General features: G+C 33.3%; 1 protein-coding gene across 4 annotated transcripts in view; it reads right to left on the reverse strand.

Moving 5' to 3' along the window:
• GBE1 (1,4-alpha-glucan branching enzyme 1) overlaps positions 1-27,389 on the reverse strand; it is a 280,122-nt gene that overhangs the window by 206,927 nt on the left and 45,806 nt on the right. For 3 of the 4 annotated variants that reach the window (XM_076000886.1, XM_076000892.1, XM_076000900.1), the window contains exon 2: positions 22,000-22,169. In XM_076000886.1, coding sequence (XP_075857001.1) covers positions 22,000-22,169 — 170 coding nt within the window. Of the gene's footprint in view, positions 1-21,999; positions 22,170-27,389 lie in introns of those variants that run through there. The other variant, XM_076000895.1, reaches the window with a different exon arrangement.

The following is a 27,389-nucleotide window of genomic DNA, read 5'->3' on the forward strand; positions in this document are numbered from 1 at the left end:
AGCTGTTAAAAAATAAAAAAGTTTTTAAAAGTCAAGTAGCCTTTACCCAATCATTTCTATCCAGCTTTTGCACTGAACTGGAATCAGGTTCTGATGGAGATCATGTAAGGGAAAAGACACCGAGGGAGACATATAAAAATTTAATGTGAAAAGATAGCTTGTTCAATACATAGAATAAAGACTCAAGTTGGATAGCTGAAGACTCTTTGAAAAGAAAACAATTAAAAGTTTCAAAGTTTTGCAAAGGTAGAACCACCTGACCACATTAGAAGATAAATAAACAAAAATCAACAGAAATAGGCTTTAAGCAAACAAAGATTGGTCTCTTCTCCTTCTGGAGCCTAGGTTAGCAGTAGCTTTATAAGTGATTACCAACACAAGCAAACCAAGCTAATGATGATAATGTAAGAACCTACCTTGGACTCTGCAAGAGTCTTTTGGGGAACACAAATCTAAAACTTTTATAAAGCTGCCTAATATTTTGCTATGCACACATGAGTTTGGTAACCAATGAATGGTCTGCAATATCATTCCAGAAATCTGACAGATAATTGAATGAGGAATTTTCTTTCATTTTCCAATGTATCTCTAATACATTTAAGGAAGGAGAGTTGTGAGCAACTTTATATAAAATAATACATTCCCTTGAAAAGAAAATGATTTGAGTAGAGACTGTCTCAAAACTAATGATATGGGAATGAAGAGTCTTATTGTGATAGAAGAAGTAATAAAACCATTACAATAACAAAAACTGGGATGACTTGGTAACAGTGGATTGTCCTTAGTGCTTGACATTCAATATCTAATTCAATTATCTGGAAAGTCCTATAAAGTACTATAATTTTGATTTGATGAATGAAGGAACAGTCTCAAAGAAGGAGAGTAACCAAGTCAAAATCTCAGAGCCAATATTTGATTCATGTTAGTCTGACTCCTGCTTCTGTGTATACTCTTACCTTCTATGGCACACATAAAAAAGTCTAAATCAGATCAGCATCTATCTATATTGGAGATGTGGATAATATCTGTCTTAGTCAACTCAGGCTGCTGTAACAAATAACCATAGACTAGATCACTTAAGCAGCAAACATTTCTCACAGTTCTGGAGGCTAGAAGTCTGAGGCCATGGGACCTGCATGGTCGGGTTCTTGATGAGGGCTCTCTTCCCAGCTGCCTTCATGTTGTATCCTCACATGGTAGGGGGAGAAATCATCTTTCTTCTGTCTCTTGTTATAAGGGCACCATACTATTCATGAGATCTTTCCTCATGATCTAATTACCTGTCAAAAGCCCTACCTCCAAATACCATCACGTTGGGAATTAGGGCTGCAAGATAGGAATCTGAGAAGACACACTCAGTGCACGGCAGGTTTTTAACTAGATTTTATATTTGCACTGTCAATTATAGCCATTATTCTGGGATCATATACTTTAGGAAATAAAATTTTCATATGGATTCTTTTTTTTTTTCCATAAAAACACTCAACATTACATGCTCCCAAGCCTTAAAATATTAGGCAGGTCTATGGTAGCTACACCAGAGAAAGAGTCACATAATTCTGTCAAAACACAGGGCTCCCTCAATCACATTATCAGGGCAAGTCACCATTCCCAGCCAAGCAAGTAATAGAGCATGTGATTTGGGATGCTCCCTGGATATTCAACCTTAAATGTCAATAATTGTTTTGTTAATGTTTATAATGTGTTTAGCATTAACCTTGGTGTTATGGCCTTATGGAGGATAACAACAAAAGTAAAAGAGAGTGACAGCAAGACAGAGAGAAACCGAAAGAGAGATTATAAAAATAATTGCCTTTACTGAATCTTCACAGAGAGGTAAACTTATACATTCCCTTCCTTGCAGCAGAAGGAAGTTTTCCATTTCACAGAAAAATGGAGCCATTAGGCAAGAATCCGGCCAGCTTTCTGCTTTAAATCCTATATACTGAACGGTATGCTCATCTTTACCTCCTTCCCTTTAGTCTGCGGAAAAGGAGTTTTTTTCTGTCATTTCAAAGCTAATTCCTTGATTACATTCTTTCACCTTTTTTCAACTGGTTTCTAATGTTCTGATGTTTTCAAGTATTCTCTCTTTCCAGATTCTTTACTCTTAACATTAAAAAATGATAAATTGATGTATTTGCTGAAATAACATCAGTAACAATGACAAAAACCTCTCTTTTGAGCCAAGTCACCCACTGGTTATCCTATAATTGGTAGCCCAATTTCTTAACTCCTATCTCCACTTCCTCATGTATCTTTAGCCCCTAAAATGTTTCTGGCAAAGGTCATCAGTGACCTCCAAATTGCCAATCCCAACTGTTCTCTTCAGACTTCAAGTTATGTAAGTTTTCAGTGGCAATGGAACTCCTCCTGGTCCTTCCTTGGGCTTCAGTGATACCCTTCTCAGTGGGCTTTCTAAAACCACAACAGTGATGATGGGGATGCAAAAAAGAGAGCACATTTGAAAGTTATTTCAGAGTTAAATTTGATAAGAAGAATGTTTGGTTATTAGGGGTAGCAGAAAGAAGTGATTTCTCACTTGGGTGTTTCCTTAAACAGGATAGATAATACAGAAGTAACAGAGAAAAGAATTTTAAGAAACTGGAAGTAGTCAACAGCATCTGTTCCTGCAGAATGATCAAGTAAGGAAAGATACTTATATTGAGGGAAGGGAAAATTTAATGCAAAATGCAAGTGTATGAGGGTACTATGTTCTACCACTATTTTTGTTTCATATCGCAAAAAATGTATGCATTCTGTGTAGAATTAAAAACAATGGGTAACTTTTTAAAAGACACTAAACATTCAAAACCCATCTCCCTCTACAATATGAATGCCTTAGTATAAAATCATCTCATATTTTTACTACATAGATATTTATAGGCACATATATATGTGTTTATATAGTATAAAGTATATGTTAAAGGTATATACATACATATTTTTAACTTAAAATTTTGTAACTTTTTATCATATACTACCTGGTCAAGCATCACCCACATTTACACATATTAACCCTTTGCACTCGCTTGCTTTTTTCTCGATTCCTTTATTCTACTCGGGATTTAATGTTTTAAATACCCCAGATTTCACAAAGTACGGCAGTAGAATAAAACACTGGAGTTTCTTTTCATACAAACTTATTTATTTGGATATTTTTATATTTCAAATTATTGATACATTCAAAGAATAATCTTAATCTCTATAATTTTTGCTAACCGTGCCGAGTCACACTCGACATCCGAGTACAAAAGGTTAATATTTATTTACTACAGTAGTTCTCCAACCTGGCTACTTTTGAAAATTAGAAAACAATACACTCCCCCATAGATTCTTGAATCAGATCTAGGAGTGGATCTGTACTTTTATAAAGTTCTCTAATATTTTGCTATGCACACACAGTTTGGTAATCAATGGCCTACCATTTCATTCTGTAAAACTGACAGAATTGAGAGAGTAATTGTCTTTTTTTTTTTTTTTCTTTTGAGACAGAGTCTCGCTTTCTTGCCTAGGCTAGAGTGAGTGCCGTGGCGTCAGCCTAGCTCACAGCAACCTCAAACTCCTGGCCTCAAGCGATCCTTCTGCCTCAGCCTCCCAAGTAGCTGGGACTACAGGCATGTGCCACCATGTCTAGCTAATTTTTTCCATTATATATTAGTTGGCCAATTAATTTATTTCTACTTATAGTAGAGACGGGGTCTCACTCAGGCGGGTTTCGAACTCTTGACCTTGAGCAATCCGCCTGCCTTGGCTTCCCAGAGTGCTAGGATTACAGGCGTGAGCCACTGCGCCAGACAGTAATTGTCTTTTGTTTTCCAATATATTTAAGAAAGGAGAGCCATGAGCAAGTTTACATGAAGAGAGAAAAGAAGCAGCAGAGAAAAGGCTAGCAGGAGAAAGAGGAGGTAAACAGATAGATTTACAATTTTAAGGAAGCTAGAGAATGAGATTCAAAGTGTGGATTCGTGACATCAATTTCTTCTACTAACATTTGAAAGCACATGGAAAGGATAAATACAGATTTAAAGATATTTTAGGAAAATGATTTTGAAACTGAAAATTGTCTTTTCTGCTGGCTTCTATTTTCTCTAAAAAGTCAGGGCGAGTACTATGTGAATGGAGCATGAAAGAGGTAATAAAGTAAGGGATTCTGAAGGAAGTGTTGCAACTAAAATAGCTATTGTGGACAATGTAAGAAAGAGCCGACTCAGGGGTGTGCAAATGATTTCTGTGGAGTGTTGATGGCCATGATTCTATAGAAACAGCAGTTCACATAGCTGCGCGATTTTCCTCATGGTACCCAGAAGCTGTGCAAAAGCAGAGAAATTAGACAATGTGACGTCCCCAACATTACTGATTTATAGAAGGAGCATCATGGAAACTCAAAGTTCAAAAGAGATGAAACATTCAAAAAAGAGAGCAAGGGGGTCTCTTTTGTCACAAAAAATTGTGGATCTACAGGTCTCATTCAGTGTGGAGTAATTGGCATCATGGACTTAGAACAGGAAAATGCTGCTAAAGTGATCTTTATACCTTTTACACAATAGAGTTTGATAATGTTTTCCAACATTCCCCCCACTTGCTCAACAGCAGCCTCATCCTCCACCAAAAATCTTAATTGTTACCCCATCACCTTCCCTAAGCATATCAAGACCTCTAAGAAGCAGAGCCCCTCTGGCAGATCACAGAAGCATGAGTGGGAAATAATGCTTACTACTGTTACACGCTGAGTGTATGAATAATGTATTACACAGCATTACAGTGACTATAGCTGATTTTTGCACCATGTAAGAGTGATAACTATCCCTCTGAACTCCCCACAAGTAACCTAAACCTACATCTATTATAGCACTTAATACATTTGTCTATATTTATTTGTTTTTCCCTTCTTTGACTATGAACTTTCTGAAAGTAGGGATCAAGTTTTATTCATCTTTGTACCGCAAAGCATAATACAGAACTTTCCACATAATAAGCACTCAACAAGTATTTACTGAAAGAATAAATTTTCAACTTTTTATGCCAAATCAAAATCATATTACTCAAACTTGGCAACTGAAAATTTAATAAAGAACAGAATTAACCAAAAACACTTATGTCTTTCAAGTTTTGCAAGTGAACATAAATAGCATTATTTTAATAAGACTCAATTATACACTAAGATTAAAAAAATTATCTCTGTATTTAGCAAATGACATAAGTGATTAAAAAGCACAAAAAATCTAGGTAGTTCCTTTTTTCTACCTTTTAAATTTTTTTTAATTTTTAATTATTATGAGTACATAATAGTTGTATATCTTTACAGGGTACATGTGATGTTTTGATACGGGCATACACTGTGTGTTAATTAATCAAAATTTTTTTTAATCTTTCCAATTACTATGAATCACTAACCAACTTATATAGACATAGCATTAAAAACAAAATTATAGTAATTTTTAAAAATATGAATGAAATGAATATATTTACTTATATCTTAAGATAGATCTTAATTTTCTCTATGTCCTAAACTCCAAAGATTATATAATACATATAATTAATACTATATAAATTATATATGCAATTAATATCATATATAACCTATATATACTCAATATAGTAAATATCACCACTCAAAAAAGGGATCTTCTAAAATGCTCAATAGGCTATTAAAGATTCACAAAATGCCTAATTATCCATATCTAACCACTAGGAGCATCTAAATAGACCTTTATATGTGATTTCTACATTTATAACATATATAAGACATAATTCGTTAGGCTATGTTCCTTTTTTCCTGAAATCCAAAATCCAAGAAAATTGAATCACTTTTAAATGATCCAATGTGTTTATTAGATCTGTAGGGTATAAGAAAACTTCAATTGCTACTCTATGTCATGCTGATATAGGCATAAACTCTCAGGTTAAACTTCTCTCTTTGTAGTACAAGTTTCAATTTGGATTTTAAAAAGCTTGAGGCCATCAATTTTCACATCTTTCCCCATTCCCATTTCGGAAATCAGAGACCCAATTTCAGGAAAATACTGGCAAGTTATATGGAGGCTTAACATGATCTAGAATAAATACAACTGCCATTACGGCAATTCCATTAAAATAAAGAACATTTAAACCACCTACAATTATCATGTTTCCTGGCTTTTAATTTAATAGCCATTTATTTAAAGTCAAAGGAAATGAATAGTCATGTTTTTCTTAATTACTCTACTGATTAGATTCAAAAACTCTTAAATTGGGAATGAAATCATTAAAATATTTTTCCCACTTTTAACTATCCCAGCTTGCAAGGCTCTGCCTTATCATCTCACACACAGAGGGCTAGGCCACTCTACCACTTTTTAAATAGACTAAGCTTCTTTCAGCCCCTCTTGACCAATTGCCAAATGTCCATCACACAAACATTATAAATCTAATACTCTAGAGACAGAGGATTTTCTTTCTCTGTGCCTAGCCCTAGTCTCTACTAAGCACAGTGAGATCACAACTGTGGGGACTGCTGTACTACCTGGGACTATGTGGACTTAACTTTCTGACACCAGCTAGGACACTCAATACCAACCAAGGTCACACACACATCCCCTCGGTTCTAACCCTGTGTGTGCATATTTTCCCTCTAAATTCCTCTTATTAAGGTTCCCAATGAAATGAATAAACTATATCTTAGTTGTAGCACTATCAATCAAATAAACAGTAACAGCTAGATACAAAATAGCAACCAAAATGTAGTAAGATAGATCCAGCTCCAGTACTGGCACACAGCAGATAATCAATAGATGTGCATTAAATAAATACCAGAACCATTCATTATTTTATAGTTACATATAAAATTCATGTCTAAAACTACAATAGTGACTTTTTCCAACATAAAGTATGCACTAAACATTTATAAATCAATCATTCTATTATCATTAGCACTTATCCTAAGAGAATGAATATCTACAAACCACTCCAAAACAGTAGCATAACTATGAAACACAAATTTAAATGACAGTAACCCTTTAAAAAAAAAAAAAGGTTAAACCATGTAAACCATTTATGATTCTATTTAATGTCTTGATGTTTTATTTTTTATTCTTTTTATCTTACTATTCCTCTCTTTATTGTCTTGCTTTATTTATGATTCTCTTGTCTTGCTATATTATTTTCCTATGCTATACATTACAATTTTTGTCTGTAAGAGTAAGTCTTGCTAACACAGCTCAGTTGCCTGTCTTTGAAAAACCTCTTCTATTTCCCAAAATAACAAAAGTCAAAAGTCAGGTGGTTCTCATTTAACACTTACTTCAATTTGTACATGTGTGTGCACAAACATACACACCCCCCTATTTTTATTTTTGTTTATAGCAACACAAATTTTTGCATATTGTGTATGCTTATGTATGTTTTAAAATAAATGAGATCACATTGAACATTATATTCTGCAACTTGATTCCTACCTTTCCTTTGCCCACCTTATTCAATTCATCATCAGGTCATGTTACTTAATAAGCAAATACATTTCTTGACATTTCCTTGAAGAGTTGTTTCAGAATCACCTTAAAAGTCCAAATTCTTGCAATAGAAACAATCCAGTGAAACTGTGTGCAATAAATACATCCAACTAAGTGTGGATTCAAAAAGTGGTAGCCAAGGGTAAAAACAAATATTATCTTAATGAAATGAATTTGGATTCTTCATATACTATGCATGAAGAAAAGAAATTAAATATATAAGTGAGTTCTCTCTTAAATCAGACTACTTCCTCAAATTTTCTTATCTCATAACTCAAAGTCAAAGAATTATAAACCATTTTATTATAGATCCATTATATTATACATATATGACATATAAATCCATTATATTATACATATATAACATTACACACACATACAATCAACATTGATGCCTTATAGCATAGTATACAAAAATTAGCCTGAAAGTATAAATCAGCTTCTAGAGAAATAAGCTTGAGCTTCAGATGTACATCATAGGAATTACATGTAGCACAAAAGTACAAACTAGGGATGTCATTGATAATAAGCAGGGCCTTAATAGAATAAATATGTATAGAATACTTGTAGTTAAAACTTTCAACTATTATTTACTAGATATGTCACTTCAGGAATGTTATATAACTTCTTGAATTTGAATTTCCACGTCTGTAAAATACAGAAAACAATCCTCTATTACGGAATATTTGCTCTGTAAAGGGAAGGTTTAGAACTGTAGAGAATCTGCAACTGGAACTCACTTTCCTTAAAACTCATGGTCTTCAACCCTTCTCCAATTCAGTGGTTACAGCACACAGTGAAAATGCTTTGAATGCAATTCTGACTCTGCCAATGGTCAAGTATGAGCTCCATAGTCTAAGTCTCAGTTTGCTCACCTGGAAAATGAAGACAATAATATTGTCTACCTTACTGAGCTATTGAAAAGATTTGGTGAAACAATCTGTATCAAGCCTTATTGCATAGTTATGCATTCACTACCATTTTAAGTATCATATAAATAATATTGTATATATCAATCTCTTCCTTGTAAAATCCTCTCTTCTTTCAGCATCATGATAGGACACCCAGCTCATTTTCCTAATTTTCCTAATTCTCATATGACTTTGCCACTTCATATTCATCCTACACCATGAAATGTGGACTTTTCATAGTTATAATGTCACCTGTGTACTAATATCGCTCCACTGACTAGTTAAAAAAAATATGAAAACATTTGGTAAAAGATGAACCCAAATTCCATAACAAAGAAATATTTTATCCTAGAGAAATTTAAGAGTAGGCTTTACCAGGTACAGTCCACTTATTGCATGGAAACACTTTGGTATGCTTTTCATTTAAGACCACTGTCACCAATGAACCTAGCAAGAAGGTCAACACCTTCCAAAGGTGACCCAGAGAGGAAATGCTTTAGCGAGACAAATGATAATTTTAACTATTTAAACTTTGCTTTTGCTAGACAAAAGCAAAAATGAATTACCGAAGAAATATTTACACTACATATTAGGAACTATGCTAAAAGCTCTGGCATATAAAATTTGATTTGATCTTACCTCCTATGCAACAGTTCCCAACATTTTGGCACTAGGGAGCAGTTTCATGGAAGACAATTTTTCCACGGACCAGGTGGGAATTGGGATGTCATGGCAGGGAGGGGGACATGGTGCCAAGCTCAAGCAATACTGGGCCACAACCTGGGGTCTGGGGACGGAAGCAGCACTGTACATAGAAAGCTCTTCCTACAAGCTGATGATGAAAGTTTAAAACAAAATAAAGTTCAGATGAGGATAATCCATCTGCTTGAAACAACAATGAATTCCAAATTTCTGTATGCCTAACATGACCATGCTGTCTTACTAAGCCTCTGAGAATGAATGAATCTCAATCTTCATTGAGAAAAGATTAACAACTCTATAATGTTGCAATTTCCTTCTGGGTAATGATGGTGTATTTACAGAAGATTTCAGTTTGTGATTCCTCACCCTGTGGAGAGGAGGAAAAAGAAAGAACAAATAGGGACTACTTTCTATAGAAGATTTTCCTTTAAAAATGAAATGAAAATTATAGTGAATAGACTTAGCTTTTGACAGAGTTTATTTTGATTTAATAAGTACAATTAACCTGAGATACTTTTGTGCTAGTCAGCATGTCCTAGCCATTAAAAAAAATAATAACAAAGTTTTCATTCTGAAGTTGGATAAAGCACCTAAAGTAATATTACTACTCACATGAATAGGTCTTAGGAGAAAGTAAGCCAGTAAAAGATAAAACCCCACTTCGCACTTAGTAATCCTTCCAGAAAAGAATCAATGATGAAGTGATTGGCAGAAGCCAAGGGCCTGATCACAGATCAGAGCAGCAATTGGTGTCAATCTTATCACCCATCTCTACATCCCTGGCTTTTTTCAGGTGTGAAAACTGCCATGGCCCACATAGCCCAAACCTCAGTATCTACTCTGAACAAGGGAGCCCCATGTCCTCAAACTAGGGGATACAGACCCAGGGCTGGAACCCAGTTCAATGAGGAATGGTAATGGGCTACGCTTCCTTCTGTGTCTGCCATACTTTGTTGTTGTTGTTGTTTTTAAATGACTCAGGTTAAGTATGCACAATTAGATAGGATCACAGAATAAGTCTGGAGCACTCTAATTTTCCCTAATTAATCTAAAACTGATTCTGTAACAGGAAAGTTTGCAATCAGGCAAACACATGTGCACAATAAATAGTCTCATTTATGTTTGCTTTTCTAGCAGAATTCTTCATGTACTTTAACTTTAAGAAAGGTAATATCCATTGGACAGTACTATGAATAAGAACTCAACCCATCAGGTGATAACATTCAAATACTACGAAATATAACTAATTACATTGAAATATAACTAATTATATTGATTAGGTATTAGAGGAGTTGGGGAGGCAAGGTCCTTTTTTGTTCTCAGTTTTTAGTTTGGTTTGGAAAGTATTCTATATGGAAAAAAGTAAACCATATTTTGATCCAATATATTAAGTTATAAAGTTCTTTCAGAAACTTTCTTTATATGTTCACTATAATAATTCAATTAAAATGTACCTTTTTGGGCTAAACTTTATAAAGAATCCCTATTAAAGCAAGTCCTGAATACAAGTTAAATACAAACTAACTATAAATTTAATTTGAGATTTTTAAACTATTTCTAACTTAAAGAAAGGTTAAGGCAATCTACTTTTAATTAAATATATCTATGGCAACTTAATTCCAAATCTTAAGGTTTTGCAACCCAATTTTTCATGATAAGAATATTACTAAAGCTCATCTGCATTGAATGACAATCTTCCATTCCTCTCCGCTCTCTGACTCCATTATCTCTCTCATGGGAATGAATGCTTTGCTATGACTGATGATGAATAAGATATATAGGACAAATGATGCACTTTTTCATTTAAAAGACTAAAAAGGAAATTCACTTTAGTCTCCTTTCTGCCTAGTTTCATTAAAATCTAAATGCAGGTATTCTAAGAGATTTTTTCTAGCTCAGTTCAGTTTGACAAAAAAAGTCTCATGTATCATTTAAATCAATTACAGGTTCTCTGGAAATATACCTCAAAAGTTTCAGTTCAACACTTTTGGTTTAAAAATAAACATCTAAAATATCATGAAAATAAAGAAGCAAGCAAAACATTGTTCAAAAATAGTATCTAGAAAGAGCATATTGTTTATAATTATTACTAAATTACATTCTGAGTTCTTTGACTTTAGAAAGTACTTCAGAAAATATATTCATATAATTACTTTCCAAAATATCTTTACAAAATTGTATTCTAATAATTTATTTTTTATCTAAAAATTCATATGGCAATGACCATAAATATTTAGAACATAAAAATTTCAATTTAACTTTATTAATACATGAGCTGAGGTAATTCCTATTGGCTAGAACAAGATCATCCATTTCCCCTGCTAGATGAGAAAGTTATTGTCTCTCTTTTGCATTGCTCAGTTTCTACGAGTTATTTAGCACAGTATCTGGCATATGGAGGATATTCAATAAATATTGCTACCTAAAGAAAGAAAAGCAGAGAGAGATGAAGGAGAAGCTATTAAATTTAAATTCTAGATCTTTCACGTGCTCTTTTAACATCAAGAACTTTTAACATGTTTTTTTTAAAGAACCTAATTTAAAAAACACATACACACACGCATATCATCATATACCTACATACAATCATATATGTACTGAATTCAATGCTAATTACAACATTATTTGGGGGTTACTACAGCTTTAACAGAGTAAGTACCTTATTTTAAGATTATATTCTATAACTTCAAGAAAAAAAAGAAAACTTTGATAGTACTCATCTAGAGTTTAGATATATTGGTGATCATATAAAAATTATTTTATGATATTTTAGAAGCCTCTGATAAATTGCTACAAAGTTTGTCACTTGCTTTAGGTGAATTAAGAAATAAAGGACCATGTTCTTTTCCCTAAGAACACAGACTCTTTTGTGATCCTGAACTCTTTCACTTCTTTCTATTAGTTACTAGGCTTACTGAGGATTAAGAAGATCAAAGATATATCTAAGGAAAAGGAAGGAAGAAAGAAAGAAAAGGAAAGAGGGCTGAAGGAGGGAAAGAAAGAAAGAGAAAGGAGGAGAAGAGAAAGAAGGGAGAGAGGGAACAGAGATGAAGGAAGGGAGGAACCAGTGTACCAAAAACATTTTCTTCCTCTTTGAATGGAAAGGTACATAATCATGTATACAGATGTAACTACTTAAAGAAAGCAGGGGTCACTTAGGAGAAAATAAAATCATAAGTGGCTCTGGTGATTTGTATTCCCTTAAATCATATTAAGTGAAACCTGGGTACTATGCTTATTATTCTCCATTTCCGCATGCTAGGAATCACCTTGAGATCTCAAAGTTTCTTAGACATGCTCAGGAACCTAGAGGCCATCTTAAATCTGTTTAATATTAATATAGTCGTTGCCTCGGCATCCATTTTGAGGCTTGACATAAATTATTTGAAACCTAGTTGTACCCTGTCATGTTTGGTCTAATTAAAACTTTCCCTCCCTTCATGGTCGTCTGTGAAATAGCCCACTTGCTCACAGAGAAAAATGCACCAAGAACTGTGTTAAGATACAGCTGCTTCAAAAAATATAGCCTCATTTAGACAGCAGGAGTCGTTGAGGGTGTAGGGGAGAATTCCCTGCTCCCATCCTCCAGTCTCCTACCCGTTGCTACCACTAATCCAACTTCACAGAAGCAGAGGCCAAGGGAGTTTAGGAAATGTGGTGCAGAGCAAAGCAGAGAAGGGAGAGTGAAAGGACCTTAGGGCAAATAAGGAAATGACCAGCACAACAAAATATCTGAATTTGGTAAGAACATCAACAACTAAGGCAACACAAGAGGATCAAAAACATATTTTCACACAAAAATGTGTACATAAATCGTACTAGTTATTATTCATAATAGGCAAAAAATAGAAACAACCCAAGATCCATCTACTGAGGAATGAATATACAAAATGTGTTATATCTACACAGTGAAATATTTTTCAGACAAATAAGGAATGATGGCAGGCCGGGCACGGGTGGCTCGCACCTATAATCCCAGCACTTTAGGAGGCTGAGGCAGAAGGATTGCTTGAGTCCAGGAGTTACAGACCAGCCTGAGCAAGAGTGAAACCCCATCTCTACAAAAGGAATGAAGTCCTGTTACCTGCTACAAAATGGATGAACCTTGAAAACATGATGCTAAGTGAAAGAAGCCAGACACAAAAGCTCACGTTATACAATCCCATTTATATGAGATGTTCAGAACAGGCAAATCCACAGACAAAATAGATTAGTGGTTGACAGTGATTAGAGGGAGGGGAGAATTGGGACTAACTCTAATAGACATAGGGTTTCTTTGGGGGATGATGGAAATATTCTGGTAGACAGTGGTATGGTCACACAACATAGTAAGTACACAAAAAAATCCCACTAAAGTGTACAGTTTAAAATGACGAATTTTGGCTGGACGTGGTGGCTCACGCCTGTAATCCTAGCACTCTGGGAGGCCAAGGCAGGTGGATTGCTCGAGGTCAGGAGTTCGAAACCAGCCTGAGCAAGAGCAAGACCCCGTCTCTACTATAAATAGAAAGAAATTAATTGGCCAACTAATATATATAGAAAAACTAGCCGGGCATGGTGGTGCATGCCTGTAGTCCCAGCTACTTGGGAGGCTGAGGCAGTAAGATTCCTTTTGCCCAGGAGTTTGAGGTTGCTGTGAGCTAAGCTGACGCCATGGCACTCACTCTAGCCTGGGCAACAAAGCAAGACTCTGTCTCAAAAAATAAAAAAAATAAAAAAATAAAATGACGAATTTTATATTATATGAATATCTCTCAACTTTTAAGATGTTAAAATGAAAAATTAAAAAATAACATAAATACAAGAACTGAGAGTATATAATAGGCATTCAAGATATAGGTCAAAACTCACATCTCCCTGGTTTTTAGGAGACAATGGCATCAATATTGAAGGTCATTCATTCTTGCTGAGAAAATGTGGTATTATTTTCAGCTTCTTAATCTTTAAATAACACATTTGAGGTAATTCTGCCACTAATTTATAAGCAAGTAAGAGATGGCTAAGTCATATTTTCAAGAATCCATAATGAGAGGTGGCTCTCTGGCAATCATAATTCAAACGAATACTTTTACAGTTTCACATGAAGAACTACCAAGCTAAAAAGAAGGAAAAGTTCCTTTTTTTTTTTTTTCAAGATCTATTCAGGCTTAAAAAGCACCTCTACATTTTTTCTAATAAGAAAATAGGTGGTCAGGGATTGAAATTATAACGTATACAAGCCAGTAATAGAGAAGAGAGGGAAAGCATTTGAGAGGAGGAGAGAGCTATAGATTCAAAGCTTGACAGTAAACCAGACAAAGCTTCAGAACTAATCAGTGAATTCCAATTGACCTGCTTGAAAGAACTACTTGGATGAGCAAAACAAACAATGCTGTACACCCTTGACAGATTTACCACATTTCTATAAGCCTCTCCACAAATGCAAAATGATATTCAGATGAGCTATCTGTGGCATAAGAAAGAAAATATCAACAAATTAAACTGAAGTTGCCTATCATAAGTGACAGTTTCTTAGAATAATGCAATTTGAACTTAAAATGAATAGTTTCATTGTGATTGAGATACTAAAAATGTTGATATATGTTGTAATCCATCACACTTGGGGCTAGATGTGACTGTTATAAAATAGAACATCACTTCTCTGAGAAAGCATCTAACTCGATGAAAGATTAATATGAATAATGTACCTCCTTTGTGTAGGTAGATGTTGAGCTTAATAAAGTCAATTTAATGGATAAAATTATCAAAATTTCAAAAGACGCCTGCTAAAGAACAACCATAAATAAAATAAATTTACAGACATTAACTACAAGTGATATAACAAAACTAAAAGCTAACAAATAGCATTGCATATTTATTAAAAAGCAATATGAGGCTAGAAAATTACTATTTGTGCCACAGTTCAAAATCTACCTTCAACCATTAAGGTCTCTAACAACAATTTCCTAAAATCCCAGAAGGTAGGGATAGTTCCCTAAAAAATAATCCCGTTAGACATTATAGCAAAGCTCTCTGATCCAGCATAACTGAGGCCAGAAGTTGGAATATACATTGAACCTATTGGTTAAAACAGGTAACAATAAATATATATATATATATACACAAACAGTAGACATATTGTTTTAACTTAAAAAACAAATATAAACATACATTCACCCATACCCTAATGTAAGACTACAGCCATGTCTTTGAGTTTAAGTCCTTTGATAAAGATTTTGTATTATCTTTCTTATATGAACATATACCCCCAATGCAATATTTATAATTCCAAAATCTCTTTGGACTAAATAAATGAAAACTAAAAGATACATGTAAAATAATCTGCATGCAAAATTTGGTTAGATGTATATCTTTATTTTTCAGTTCACTTGTACATACTTAATTCAAAATATTTTTTACATATCCCTACTGAGATTTTCCCAATACTCAATAATTTTCTTTACTATCACACTCATAGTTCATCAATTAAAGTATGTTACAGAATTATAATGACAAAAAATAGCATTCACAGGATTGGGGGGGAAACTGGTTCTCTATAAGCACATAGTGAGTGTAACTGGTAAAAGCAGAACTATATTCCTGTAGTAGACCTTACTTTGCTACTAGGAGTGCTCAGTATGCTGTAGGAATCAGTCACTATCGTTTACAATGAAATCTGTTAAACAGAAGTGAATTCAGCATGTCTAGTAAATAGAGATTGGTTAAGTAAACCTTCACTGTACATCAATTACATGGAAAGTGAACAACCATCAGGTAAAATAGATAAAAGTAGTGAAAGAACCAACATCAGGTTGGATAGCCAGAGGAAGTACTGAAAACTGTCTACAAAATATTTATTTGCTGATTACTTATTTTAGGTTCACATACACCAAAGAGGCCATTTCTCAGTATCACTACTGGTTTGGTTAACAGCCCTGAAGCCTTCTACTTCTGCCTCATACTATGCCACCTCCTTGCCAAAATAAATAATATCAAGAGTCCTACAGAAACTTGCTTTCTAGAAACATCATAATTTCTAATAAATAAAATTGACAGAAGCAACATAACAAAAATATATTCACAGAAGACCCACAGAACACTGAAAATGTCTATCTGACAAAAGACTCCTTGGAACTCCATTGGAATACATAAGTCAGTAGAAATTTAAAGAAAACCTTCAACAATCTAAGACTAGAGGACTACTCTACCTAAACAGCTCTTCTCCCACAAAGACTATATCTAGAATATTAAAAAATCTGGAAACTTTACACTTTATGTTATAAATATGTATTTGCCAATTTTTCACAAGTCTCTATAAAAAAGCATTCTGCTTCTGTGCCTCATTGACATTAGGTTTGGCCATATTTTTATTTGGTTAATGAAATGGAAGCACATATCACATTTGCAGCTTCTAACCTGAAGCTTTTAGAGCCATCAACAGGTTTACTCCATTGCTCGTTCTCTCTCTCACGAAATCAGGATGTCCCACTTTGGGGCTGTTCCATTATCCTGGATTCTTGAAAGAATTTGACAGTTGGGGCAGAGCCACAGCTGACAACTGCAGCCAACAGGAGTAAGAAAAAAGTCTTCTTGTTGTAAGCCATTAAAATGTTGGAGTTGTTAGTAACATGCCACACCGTAATGAAAGCTAATATGGCCACCATAGATTAGTTGAAAGAGAAGAAGGCACAAGAAGTTGGTAACAGAACTACACCTTTCAAGCATAAAGAACTTTTTTTTTTTTTTTTTTTTTTGAGACAGAGTCTCGCTTTGTTGTCCAGGCTAGAGTGAGTGCCGTGGCGTCAGCCTAGCTCACAGCAACCTCAAACTCCTGGGATCGAGTGATCCTTCTGCCTCAGCCTCCCAAGTAGCTGGGACTACAGGCATGCGCCACCATGCCCGGCTAATTTTTTTTTTTTATATATATATATCAGTTGGCCAATTAATTTCTTTCTATTTATAGTAGAGACAGGGTCTCGCTCTTACTCAGGCTGGTTTTGAACTCCTGACCTTGAGCAATCCGCCTGCCTCGGCCTCCCAGAGAGCTAGGATTACAGGCGTGAGCCACCACGCCCGGCCAAGAACTTTTAAACCAATAAATAATGATCACTAATTTTCAGATCAGTGCTTCCCAAACTACGATGATAGACCTATTTCTTTATTAAAATTTCAACTCTATTATAGACTAATATTTATATAAAATTAATATGATTTGAAAAGCAAAAGGAAAAAAGACTTAAAAATTCAAGCCCTAGTTTTTGTATTGTCATTACTAGATTGAACAGAAATAAAATTACTCTGCCAAATTGCCATCACAGTTTATAAATGTTCACTCCCAATTTCTAACAATATCATTGCAAAACTGTTCACAGAACCATTCTGGTTCACAGAGCACACTATGAGTAGCACTGTTTCAGAACATGAGAGATTAAGCAATATAAAGGCTTTTCTGAACCTGTAAACTTCTTGGCAATTGTATAACTGAAAAAAAAAATTATAGACAAACTTAATCCAGAAAACAAGTAAAATTTTCCTTGGTGTCTTTCCCACTCTGCAAAAATATCAGTGGTTCCTTTTTCTATAGGTGTAAAAATCAGGATGCATTTTTCTTCTTTTTTTCAGTCTATCAATGATAGACATTTATGTTATTTGAAAAGTACCTAGCTCCCAGACTTGGTAATTTTAAATGAAATGTTTTCTGTTATAGCAAATAGGAACCCAATTATTTTATATTGACATATGTAGTTTACTGCCTTTCTCTCTTATTATCATCTAGATACTGGAAAGCAGCTAGTTCTCTTCAATTATTTAGCAATCTGCAAAAATATGATGTAGAACCAAAACTCCAAGTGTATTTTAAATTGCATTTAATTTTCTAAAGAATGAGTCATTATTATATGGCAGATGATTCAAGGTTTTAGAAATTTATCTCAAACCTAAAGTAGTTTCCGGTTTGCACAGAAATATTTTTTGGGTAGTAAGATTTCAATCCTGACCAATATCGTTATATTTACACTATCCTTCTGGGTTGCTGCTGCAGCTGCTAGCTGCTTAAGAAACTACTTGTTTAAAAATGACTGAAAGAAAAAGAAATGTTTGTTACATTTTCTCTCAAATAAAGAAACATATATGTCCCATATTTAAAGTGAAGATATTTGCCAAGTAATTTTAAAATGTGGATGGCAAAAGCCAACTCTGCCTCAGTTTCAGCAAATTAGAGATGTTTTACTTTTTTATGCAAGGCTCAAATGCCTTTTGAAATATTATAAACAGGAAATTTTTTAATTAAAAAAAGACCTTTTACACTTGACTAGTCTTAAAAGAAAATTTTAAAAAGTAAAAAAAAAATACCTTTGCAAATGCGAGCATTTTTTTCTATATTCCTAATTAACATTTCTGTAGCACTGAATAAAGTATAGAATTTTTCATGTTCACAATCTAGTTAGTACTCACAGCAACTCAGTTAGGTAGTTAAGACAAATATCACCTTTGTCCCCAAGAAGCCAAATGAAGAACCGTTAATTCTTTCTTAAAGTTCATTTATATTTGATTATTCTAAGCACCTGTACCTAAAATATTCTAAGATCAGTTGACAAAAAAAAAACACAAAACACTAGAACAACAAAACTTTACAAGTGATATTATTAATATGAGTAAGCCCTGAGAAAAACACATGCAAAGTACAATTTCTAAACTGATTAGAAAAGGAGAAAAACATGACCACAATATGCTAAAGTATTTTGATTACAGGTACATTATTCCATAATACAGAATTAAAGTCTACATATTCTTTAATTTTTATTTCTTCCGAAAAATTACCACAAATATATGGCTAATCACTTAGATAAAAATTAAATTAAGAAAATTTTCTTTTTCAGGTAAATGTAAGTAATAGTCAATTTATCCATTAGCAGAAATAAGACTTTTGTTGCTGGTTTTTGAAGGTCTGTTTTATAATATCTTTAGGGGTTGGAGGAAGAGGTGGGTATGAAAGTAATGTTTTAAATTATATATATATATACACATATATATATACACATATATATACATATATATATATATATATATATATATATATATATATATACATTGACTGATTAACACTATGGTGCTCAAATGGTGGTGGTTTTCACCAGGGATTCGGTTGTTGGGAGGGGTAGACCCACTCCGAGGGATGTGGTGAGCAGTGTGGAGGGAAGGGCATACCTCTAACCCTTGCTAGGGAGAGGCAACTATATAAAATGTAACCAAAATGTTCGTACTTTCATATTTTCTTGAAATAAAAACAAAAATGATATATACATTTCCATGATAAAAATATAAGTAAAATTATGTTACTTTTTAAATCCCTATCAATAGATAAAGAATCAATTACTTCATTAGGTGATATTTCAAGTATATAGTTAGAAGTTAAGCTTACTGTTATATTAGATGACAAAGGAGTGGAATTCTTTAAAAATGATCAGTGTTATGGTTAGAGATTAATTCTATAGAATCATTCTTTTTATCTGCTCCCAACACAGACCAATCTATAGAATCTTTTAAGTTTATTGCGCTCTCAATTCATCACTTGATAAATATGAGGTCATAAGAATATACTTAAATGCTTTTAACAATATTTTAATATCACCAGCAAAACCAACTAGAACATTTTAATTAATCTTCATTTAAATTTTCAAATTAAAAAATCTATTGTAGTGTTTGAGGTAATTAGCATACATTTTCTTTTCCTTTCAGTTTAGTATAAATTTAAACATTAGAAGACGTACAATAAAATTTTCTAACCCATTTGATCCTGAGAAAAAACTCAACATGTAACTTTTTTTTGCTCAACTATTCTTAGGGGAAAAAATATATTTTATGTAAATAAGGGCAAAACAAAATACAGAATCCCTTAATTCTGTTTTTTAAAGACAGCATGGTTGATTCAATTATTTAAGGGTATATTTTCAACTGAGTGGTCATTATCATCAAAATTCCATGTTCTCTAGGGTCATATTGACTTACACCCATGTGTACATTTTTTCCCACAGAAACCTTCTTTTAAATGCATCATTAGCCCAATATTTGCACCTACTGGAAAATTTTTATGTTTGAAAAAACCTGGGTATGTGTACCTATTATTAAACTGAAAATTTTTTTAAATCTAAATATAAATCAAGTACAGTCAGCCCTCAGAAACTATAGGTTCCACATCCATGGATTCAGCCAACTCAAATGGAAAATATTTACAGAAAAAATGGGGATGGTTGTATCTATACTGAACACATACAGATTTTTTCCCTTGTCATCATTCCCTAAATACAGTATAAGAATTGTTTATATCACATTTACATTGTATTAGTTATTATTAATAATCTAGAGATAATTTAGGGTATATGGGAGGATATGCATAAGTTATATGCAAATATTATACCATTTTATGTAAGAGAAATGAGCATCCTGGGATTTTGGTAGCTCTAGGAGATCCTACAACCAATCCCCCATGGACACTAAAGAATGACTACATTTCCAATCAAAATTTACCATCTGAATTAAGACTTGCTATAACCAGATGTAGTACAAAAGAAGAATGAAAATATCTCATTAATGAATTTTACATTGATTACATATTAAAATGATAATTTTAAAATATATTGGATAAATAAAATTTCTTATTATAATTCATTAAACCATTCTTTCCCTTTTTCAATATTGTTACTAAAAATTTTGAATTACATAACTGGCTTGCATTTTATTTCTATTAGACAGAGGTGCCTCAGACAATATCTATAAAATCAACACTTTTGTTGAGTTCCCTGAAGTATAATTTACATGCAATAAAATTCACTTTTTTTATGTTTACAGTTCTATAAATTTTAATGAATACATTCAGTCAGATAATCAGCATATAAAACATTTTCGCCACCCCAAAAAGTTCCCTCATGTCCCTTTGTAATCAACTTTCACCTACCACCTCCAACCCCTGACAACACTGATCTGTTTTCTGTCCCTACAGTTTTGCCACTTCTAGAGGGGCGTAAAAATGGAATAAGATGGCATATAGACTTTTGAGTCTGGTAAAATCAAATTTAAAATACTATACTTCTCTATAGTATTAAAGGATTATGATAATTTTGATGTTTCTTTTCCTTTTATCAAGAACATTTTACCAAGGCCTGCTTTTTTCCACTTTCAAAACTGAGCTTTCTTCCTTGTCACCTTTATAGTAATTTATTAACCCTTCTAGAATAAAACTTAGCAGATGGTAGTATAGTTATTTACATTATAGTCCTTCCTCCCACTAGATTGTAAGCTAGAAACCTGACTTCTTGAACCATTATGCTTTATATAGCATTGCCGCTGTCTAGTGGAGTTAACAATGCAGATGGCAATGCTGGGAAGATACTTCCCATTGTGTTATAAACAAGGTAAAGAGGAAAAAAGAGAAATGAGTGATGGATTTTATTATTCTCTCTGGATTAGACGTCTACTTTTATTGAAGACTCAAAAAAGAATATAAGACTATAAAGAATCCAAGAACTATGATGCCTTCTAGACAGGTACAAATGCTAGTGGAACTTCAACTATGTCAATATTTTTACCCAGATTGCTATTGGTTTTGTCAGAGCTTGCTAACAAACTTGAGTAAACTTGAAGTATTTCAAAAATACTACTTTTCTCATAACTCTGTTGTTTCTGGTACATGCTTTTATAGAACGTAAAGTTTTTCAGGAATACATGTATCGCACTGTAACAGAAACAGCTAGACCTCTGGACGGTAAGGACTTAATAAATTCTAAGACTTTCTCTGAAAAGTCTAATATTTATTTGTAATCATTAATCTTCATATAGTTAAATACATGAAATATAAGAAATCTATGTTTTAAATAGATAAGTCAAATTTACTACTAATTTCAATGTTTCAAAATACTTACTAAAGTCTCCAGTAAGAAAAACACCTTCTGCTCCTGGGGCCCATTCTTTGCAGTATAAACCACCATCAGCACATCTGTGGACCCCAAATGATTCATAGCCTCGGGAAAACTTATCAATACCACCTTCATTCTCTCCAATGTTGTTCAAACTCTGGCAAAACCGTTTATACCTTTAAAAAAGTGCAAAAGGAAATAAGTTAGTAAATTAGTCATCTAGAAAATCTCCTGTAATTAAGTAGCTGCTTTAGTCTTAGGGGGAAAAAAAAGATTATCATTAAAGAGAAATAATATGAATAATTACATTTATTGGTAGAGGTTTACTTGGTAGCATAAAATCACTATAATCTCAAATAAACCCAAAAACTCCAACTAACATTTTTTATAATTTCAAGCATTTTTGGTAAGAGAGAGGATATATGATGGTTATGCTGCTATTCCATGAATTTTTTTAAAAGCAGCATCACAGCAACTGTCAAGATAGTATAATGAAGCAGAATCTCTACATCTTTCTCCTCTGACTCCTAAGAAAGTAAAATAGTGAAAATCCAGCAGGAAAAATAAAATTACCCTACAGTAGGATTTAGCAAACTTTTCCTGTGAAAGGGCAGATGGCAAATACTTTAGGCTTTACCAGCCATATGGTCTCTGTCACAGCTACTCAACCGTGTCTCTGAAGCATGAAAAGGGGCCACAGACAATATGTTAATGAGTGGGAGTGGCTGTATTCCAATAACACTTTATTTACAGAAACAAGTGGTAGGACAGATTTGGCCTGCAGGCTCTAGTTTGCCTAGTCCTTCCCTAAAGCAACTAAGCACAGCAAGAACATAGATCACATCAAACTACAAAACCTGGTGGCGAAGAGAACAAACCCAAGATTCCCAGGCAGGACCAAGAATAAGACATGCCTGCTCCCGAACTTCTCCCACTTTCCCTAGATTCTGTACTGGTACACCAAAAAATATTACCTATTTTCATTAATACTCCCTATATCTGGGGAGATGCAAACTAGGAAGAAACTGGTAAAACTGAAGAAGTAAACCAAGTGGCAGGTGCTCTCTGTCAGAAGCAAAGTTTCCAGAACTACACAATGAATTGAGCAATGCCAACAAGCTTCCCTGCACCTCCCATACCCTGAAGGGTGAGCAAGAAATTCCCAGAAAGAAGGCATGAATCCAGGTAAAGGATGTACGGGGAATATGCAAAATTTGAGAGGCTGAACAATGATGAACACCCCAATTTAGCTAGAAAGAAAATGAGCCTTTTAACAAATGTTTTACTCTATACAGCAACTTAATTAAATAAACTCAAAAAAACAAGAGCTGACAAAGCAAGAGAATGAGCAGTAAAAGGAGACTGTAGACCAAAGGAAACAAAAAGAAGAACAAAATATATCACGAGAAAATAATGAATAAATTAGAATCATTAAGAAAAAATATACATATAGCAAAAATAGCAAATTATTAGTTAAATGAAGACATAATTAGAAATTGAAATAATTAAACAGAAAAGAAAAAACAAAGAAATTGCATATATTAAGAGAAACTAAGAGATACCTCACACACACAAAAACTGATCCAAACATAGCTGTTGACTCTAAAAAATAAGACTAAATAAAATGGATGTAGAAGATACAAAACTGGAAATGTTTCCTAACTTAAAGGATTAAAGCTGCATATTAAAAAGAGTATACCATGTTTCATGGAAACTTTGGGAAACAAACACACACACAACATATCCCAGTTTAAGCAACTGAAGTTCTAAAGATAAATAATGCTACAGACAACCTGCCAGAAAAAGGCAACATTTTATTAAAGGCCAAATAATAAAGCCAACCCCACATAATTCTAAGAAGGAAAGTAACAATCTAAGAATATTCTGAGGCAAGTTCCTACTCAAATCTAAGGAAATTTTAAAATATTTTCTAATGAAAAAAATGATTTTAAGTTGTGACACTAATGAACTATTCCTGAAGAAACAGTAACTACTTTCCATAAAAAAATTGGCAATTGAAACATTAAAAATAAATACACAGAGGAGTGGACAGTTGTTACAGAAGTGTAGATAAGCACTAACTCTTTAAATATACAACTAATTGTGGAAATGTGGAAATGTGTGAATATGATCACAGAAAAAGCATCTCAAATGACAAAGTAAAAATATCAGTATAATGAAAAAACAAGAGATGAGAGAAAGGAAGATGGAATGTTATAACAGAGAATCAATTACTCAACACTGACTAAAATTTAAGGTAATCATCACTATACTTTTTAATTTCTTTATTAATCTTAAATGTATACTCAGTAAATAATACCTATTAAGGTAAAGAAAGTTGCATATGAATTTCAACAATTTTCTTTAATTTCACTTCACTTTCATTGTTTAAAATAAATTAAAATTAAATTTAATGCACATTTATTATTTATTTCTATCAAGCTCTTCATCCTTGTACCTATAGATAAGCATATGAAAATATGGAAAATGATATTCCCTTAATATTAATATCAGTGAAGACTTTTTCTGGTGAGGTTTCTTTTTACTTTCTCCCTTGCGTTATGTATAACAAATAAGCATCATTTTTAAGAAAATAAAGTATAGTTTTCTTACAACTATGTAATTTTTTACATTAAACAGCAACATACTGCTATACAATAGTCATAGGAATTTTATGGAGTATGTAAAACTGTTTATAAAATTTAGGAAACTGAAACCATTTGAAATTAATCTATGGAACAAAAATGGGTTTCTGAAATTCTTAAGCATATATAGAAATTAAATACATGATAAAAATATATTTCAGGCCGGGCGCTGTGGCTCACGCCTGTAATCCTAGCTCTTGGGAGGCCGAGGCGGGCGGATTGCTCAAGGTCAGGAGTTCAAAACCAGCCTGAGCAAGAGCGAGACCCCGTCTCTACTATAAATAGAAAGAAATTAATTGGCCAACTGATATATATATAAAAAAATTAGCCGGGCATGGTGGCACATGCCTGTAGTCCCAGCTACCCGGGAGGCTGAGGCAGCAGGATCACTTGAGCCCAGGAGTTTGAGGTTGCTGTGAGCTAGGCTGACGCCATGGCACTCACTCTAGCCTGGGAAACAAAGCGAGACTCTGTCTCAAAAAAAAAAAAAAAAAATATATATATATATATATATATTTCAAATCTGTAAGCAAAGTATAGATTATTCAAAGAAAAATTAAAATCTATAAATTTGTCATTACAAAAGTGACCTCAAAAATGAAAATAACCTCTAAGAGAGATAAGAGTGGTAAACACTAACTTTTTAAAAGTAAATAAATCTAAGAGTTCATAGAAAAAGAAATACAGATGGCCAATAACAATTAGAAAAGATGCTCAAACTTATACATACCTAATCAGAGAAGTACAAACCTAAACTTCAAAATTCAATTTTCTACCTAAAAGACCAGTAAACATAAGATGGTCTGTGAGGATGGGATGCAGTTCTACAGTTTGGATTGGGGGTAGGGGGGTGGTCAGTGCCGGAAGACATTTTCAACTGCTCTTTGTTGAAATGTAAAGTAGAGAGCTATGAAAATTTTAAAATCGCACTCTACAACTAAGTAATTCCATTTTTAGAAATTTGCCCTTGGGATATACATCATACAAGGAAGGAAAGACATCTATGTGTGCAATGATATTTATTCATTATGGCATTATCTGTAATATCAAACCATAGAAAACAACCTACCTATTCAGCAGAGGAAAACTAGGTGAATAAATGTAGAATATCCAAGCTATAAATTATAGGAAAGCCATTAAGAAGAATGATGTAGAGCAAAATGTGCTGATATAGAATTATGCCCAAGATTAACCACAGTCTCATGGGCACTTCCTATTCCAAAGGACACAAACTGAACTGCCCACAAAAGCCAGACAGGTATCATAAATATGATTGGCTGGCCTCACGTATGAATCACAAAAGTCCAAAGATGATGATAAAACAATGACCAAGGAGGTTTCCCTTAGATTACGGAAAACAATGCAGAAAGATAGACTCTGTTGAGATGGAGAATATAAACCCTATCTAAAAGCAACAGCTGCTATTTAATAGCTGGCAACTCATTGTTACCAAGCATGTTTTACCCAATCGGGTAATTATTCAAGAACAAAAAAATTACATATTTTTCTATGAACTTTCCCTAATTTAAATATTGACTACTGCTTCAAAATACTTCAAATACTGACCTGCACAAACAAACCAGATCTATAAGTCTGATGGGATACCATATATAAACTCTTTAAATGGTATGAGAAAAAAAAAATGTTTTTAATCTCTTCCAGCTATCAGTCAGTTATACTTATTGGTATTTGGAAACTCTAATCCATATTAAATAACATAAGTAATAACATAATATAAAATGATCAAATATTGTGGAACAATCAAAAAATATTTGGACTTAGAGCAAAAAATACATATACATGTATATCATAACACCAGAAAAATTATTGATTTTTTAAAAAGGTATCAATTTTGAGAAGTTAAATAAATGGGTTAATAATTTTGTTGTTAATGTGGGTATAATTCCTTAAAAACACATTTTTAGATTTTAAGTTTATGTTTAAAAATTTATCATTTTTAAGAAGTCTTATAAGATATTTTCAAATGTCCCATTTGCTAAAATTTCAATGGAAACAGGATTATAGCATTATCTTACTCTAACTAAATATCTTGACTTCCCTCAAGGTCAGCCCTATGGCTTCTGATACAGAAATACACATTCCACTTTGAAATCATTGTGGCTCAAAAAAGAAAATGCCTGAGGATACAGCAGGCTCTTCATGCCTGTGCCCTCTCTTACTATAGTCATCTCTCTTAATATTTTGCTATGAATTTACAGGATATTTAAAAACTAGGTCAAAGTTTTGGTAACCAAGAACATAAAATGAAGTTAGTATAGGAGCTAGCATTTTTGTACAGATATAAAGAACTGTGATAAATATTATTAGATTTGATCTCTACATGGATGTTTTTAATACCCTTTTACATAGGAAGAGATAGAGGCACAGATAAATATGTAAATTATCCAAGGTCAAGAAAGTAATAAGCAATAGGGACATTAATCACAAAAGGTGTACTCCAAGTAAATCTCAAATTAAAAGTCATAGTTTACTTTTTTTCTTCACTAGCATGTAATAGGAAAAAAAAGTCATAGTTTACTTTTAAAGAAAGTCCTTTATCTTTTACTCGTAAGGTAATTTAATTTTATAATGAAGAAAATCAGTTGTAGATGTTACAAGCTTAGTTTCTAGAAATAAAGTCTAGCTTTAAATCTTAACTCTGTTACATACTATACGTGACCTTGAACAAGTCATTTAACCTTCTTTTTCTTCATTTTCTTCCCCTGTTAAGGAGAGGGAGAAGGGGGACCT

Source organism: Microcebus murinus, chromosome 1, assembly GCF_040939455.1.
Source record: "Microcebus murinus isolate Inina chromosome 1, M.murinus_Inina_mat1.0, whole genome shotgun sequence".
Classification (NCBI taxonomy): domain Eukaryota; kingdom Metazoa; phylum Chordata; class Mammalia; order Primates; family Cheirogaleidae; genus Microcebus; species Microcebus murinus.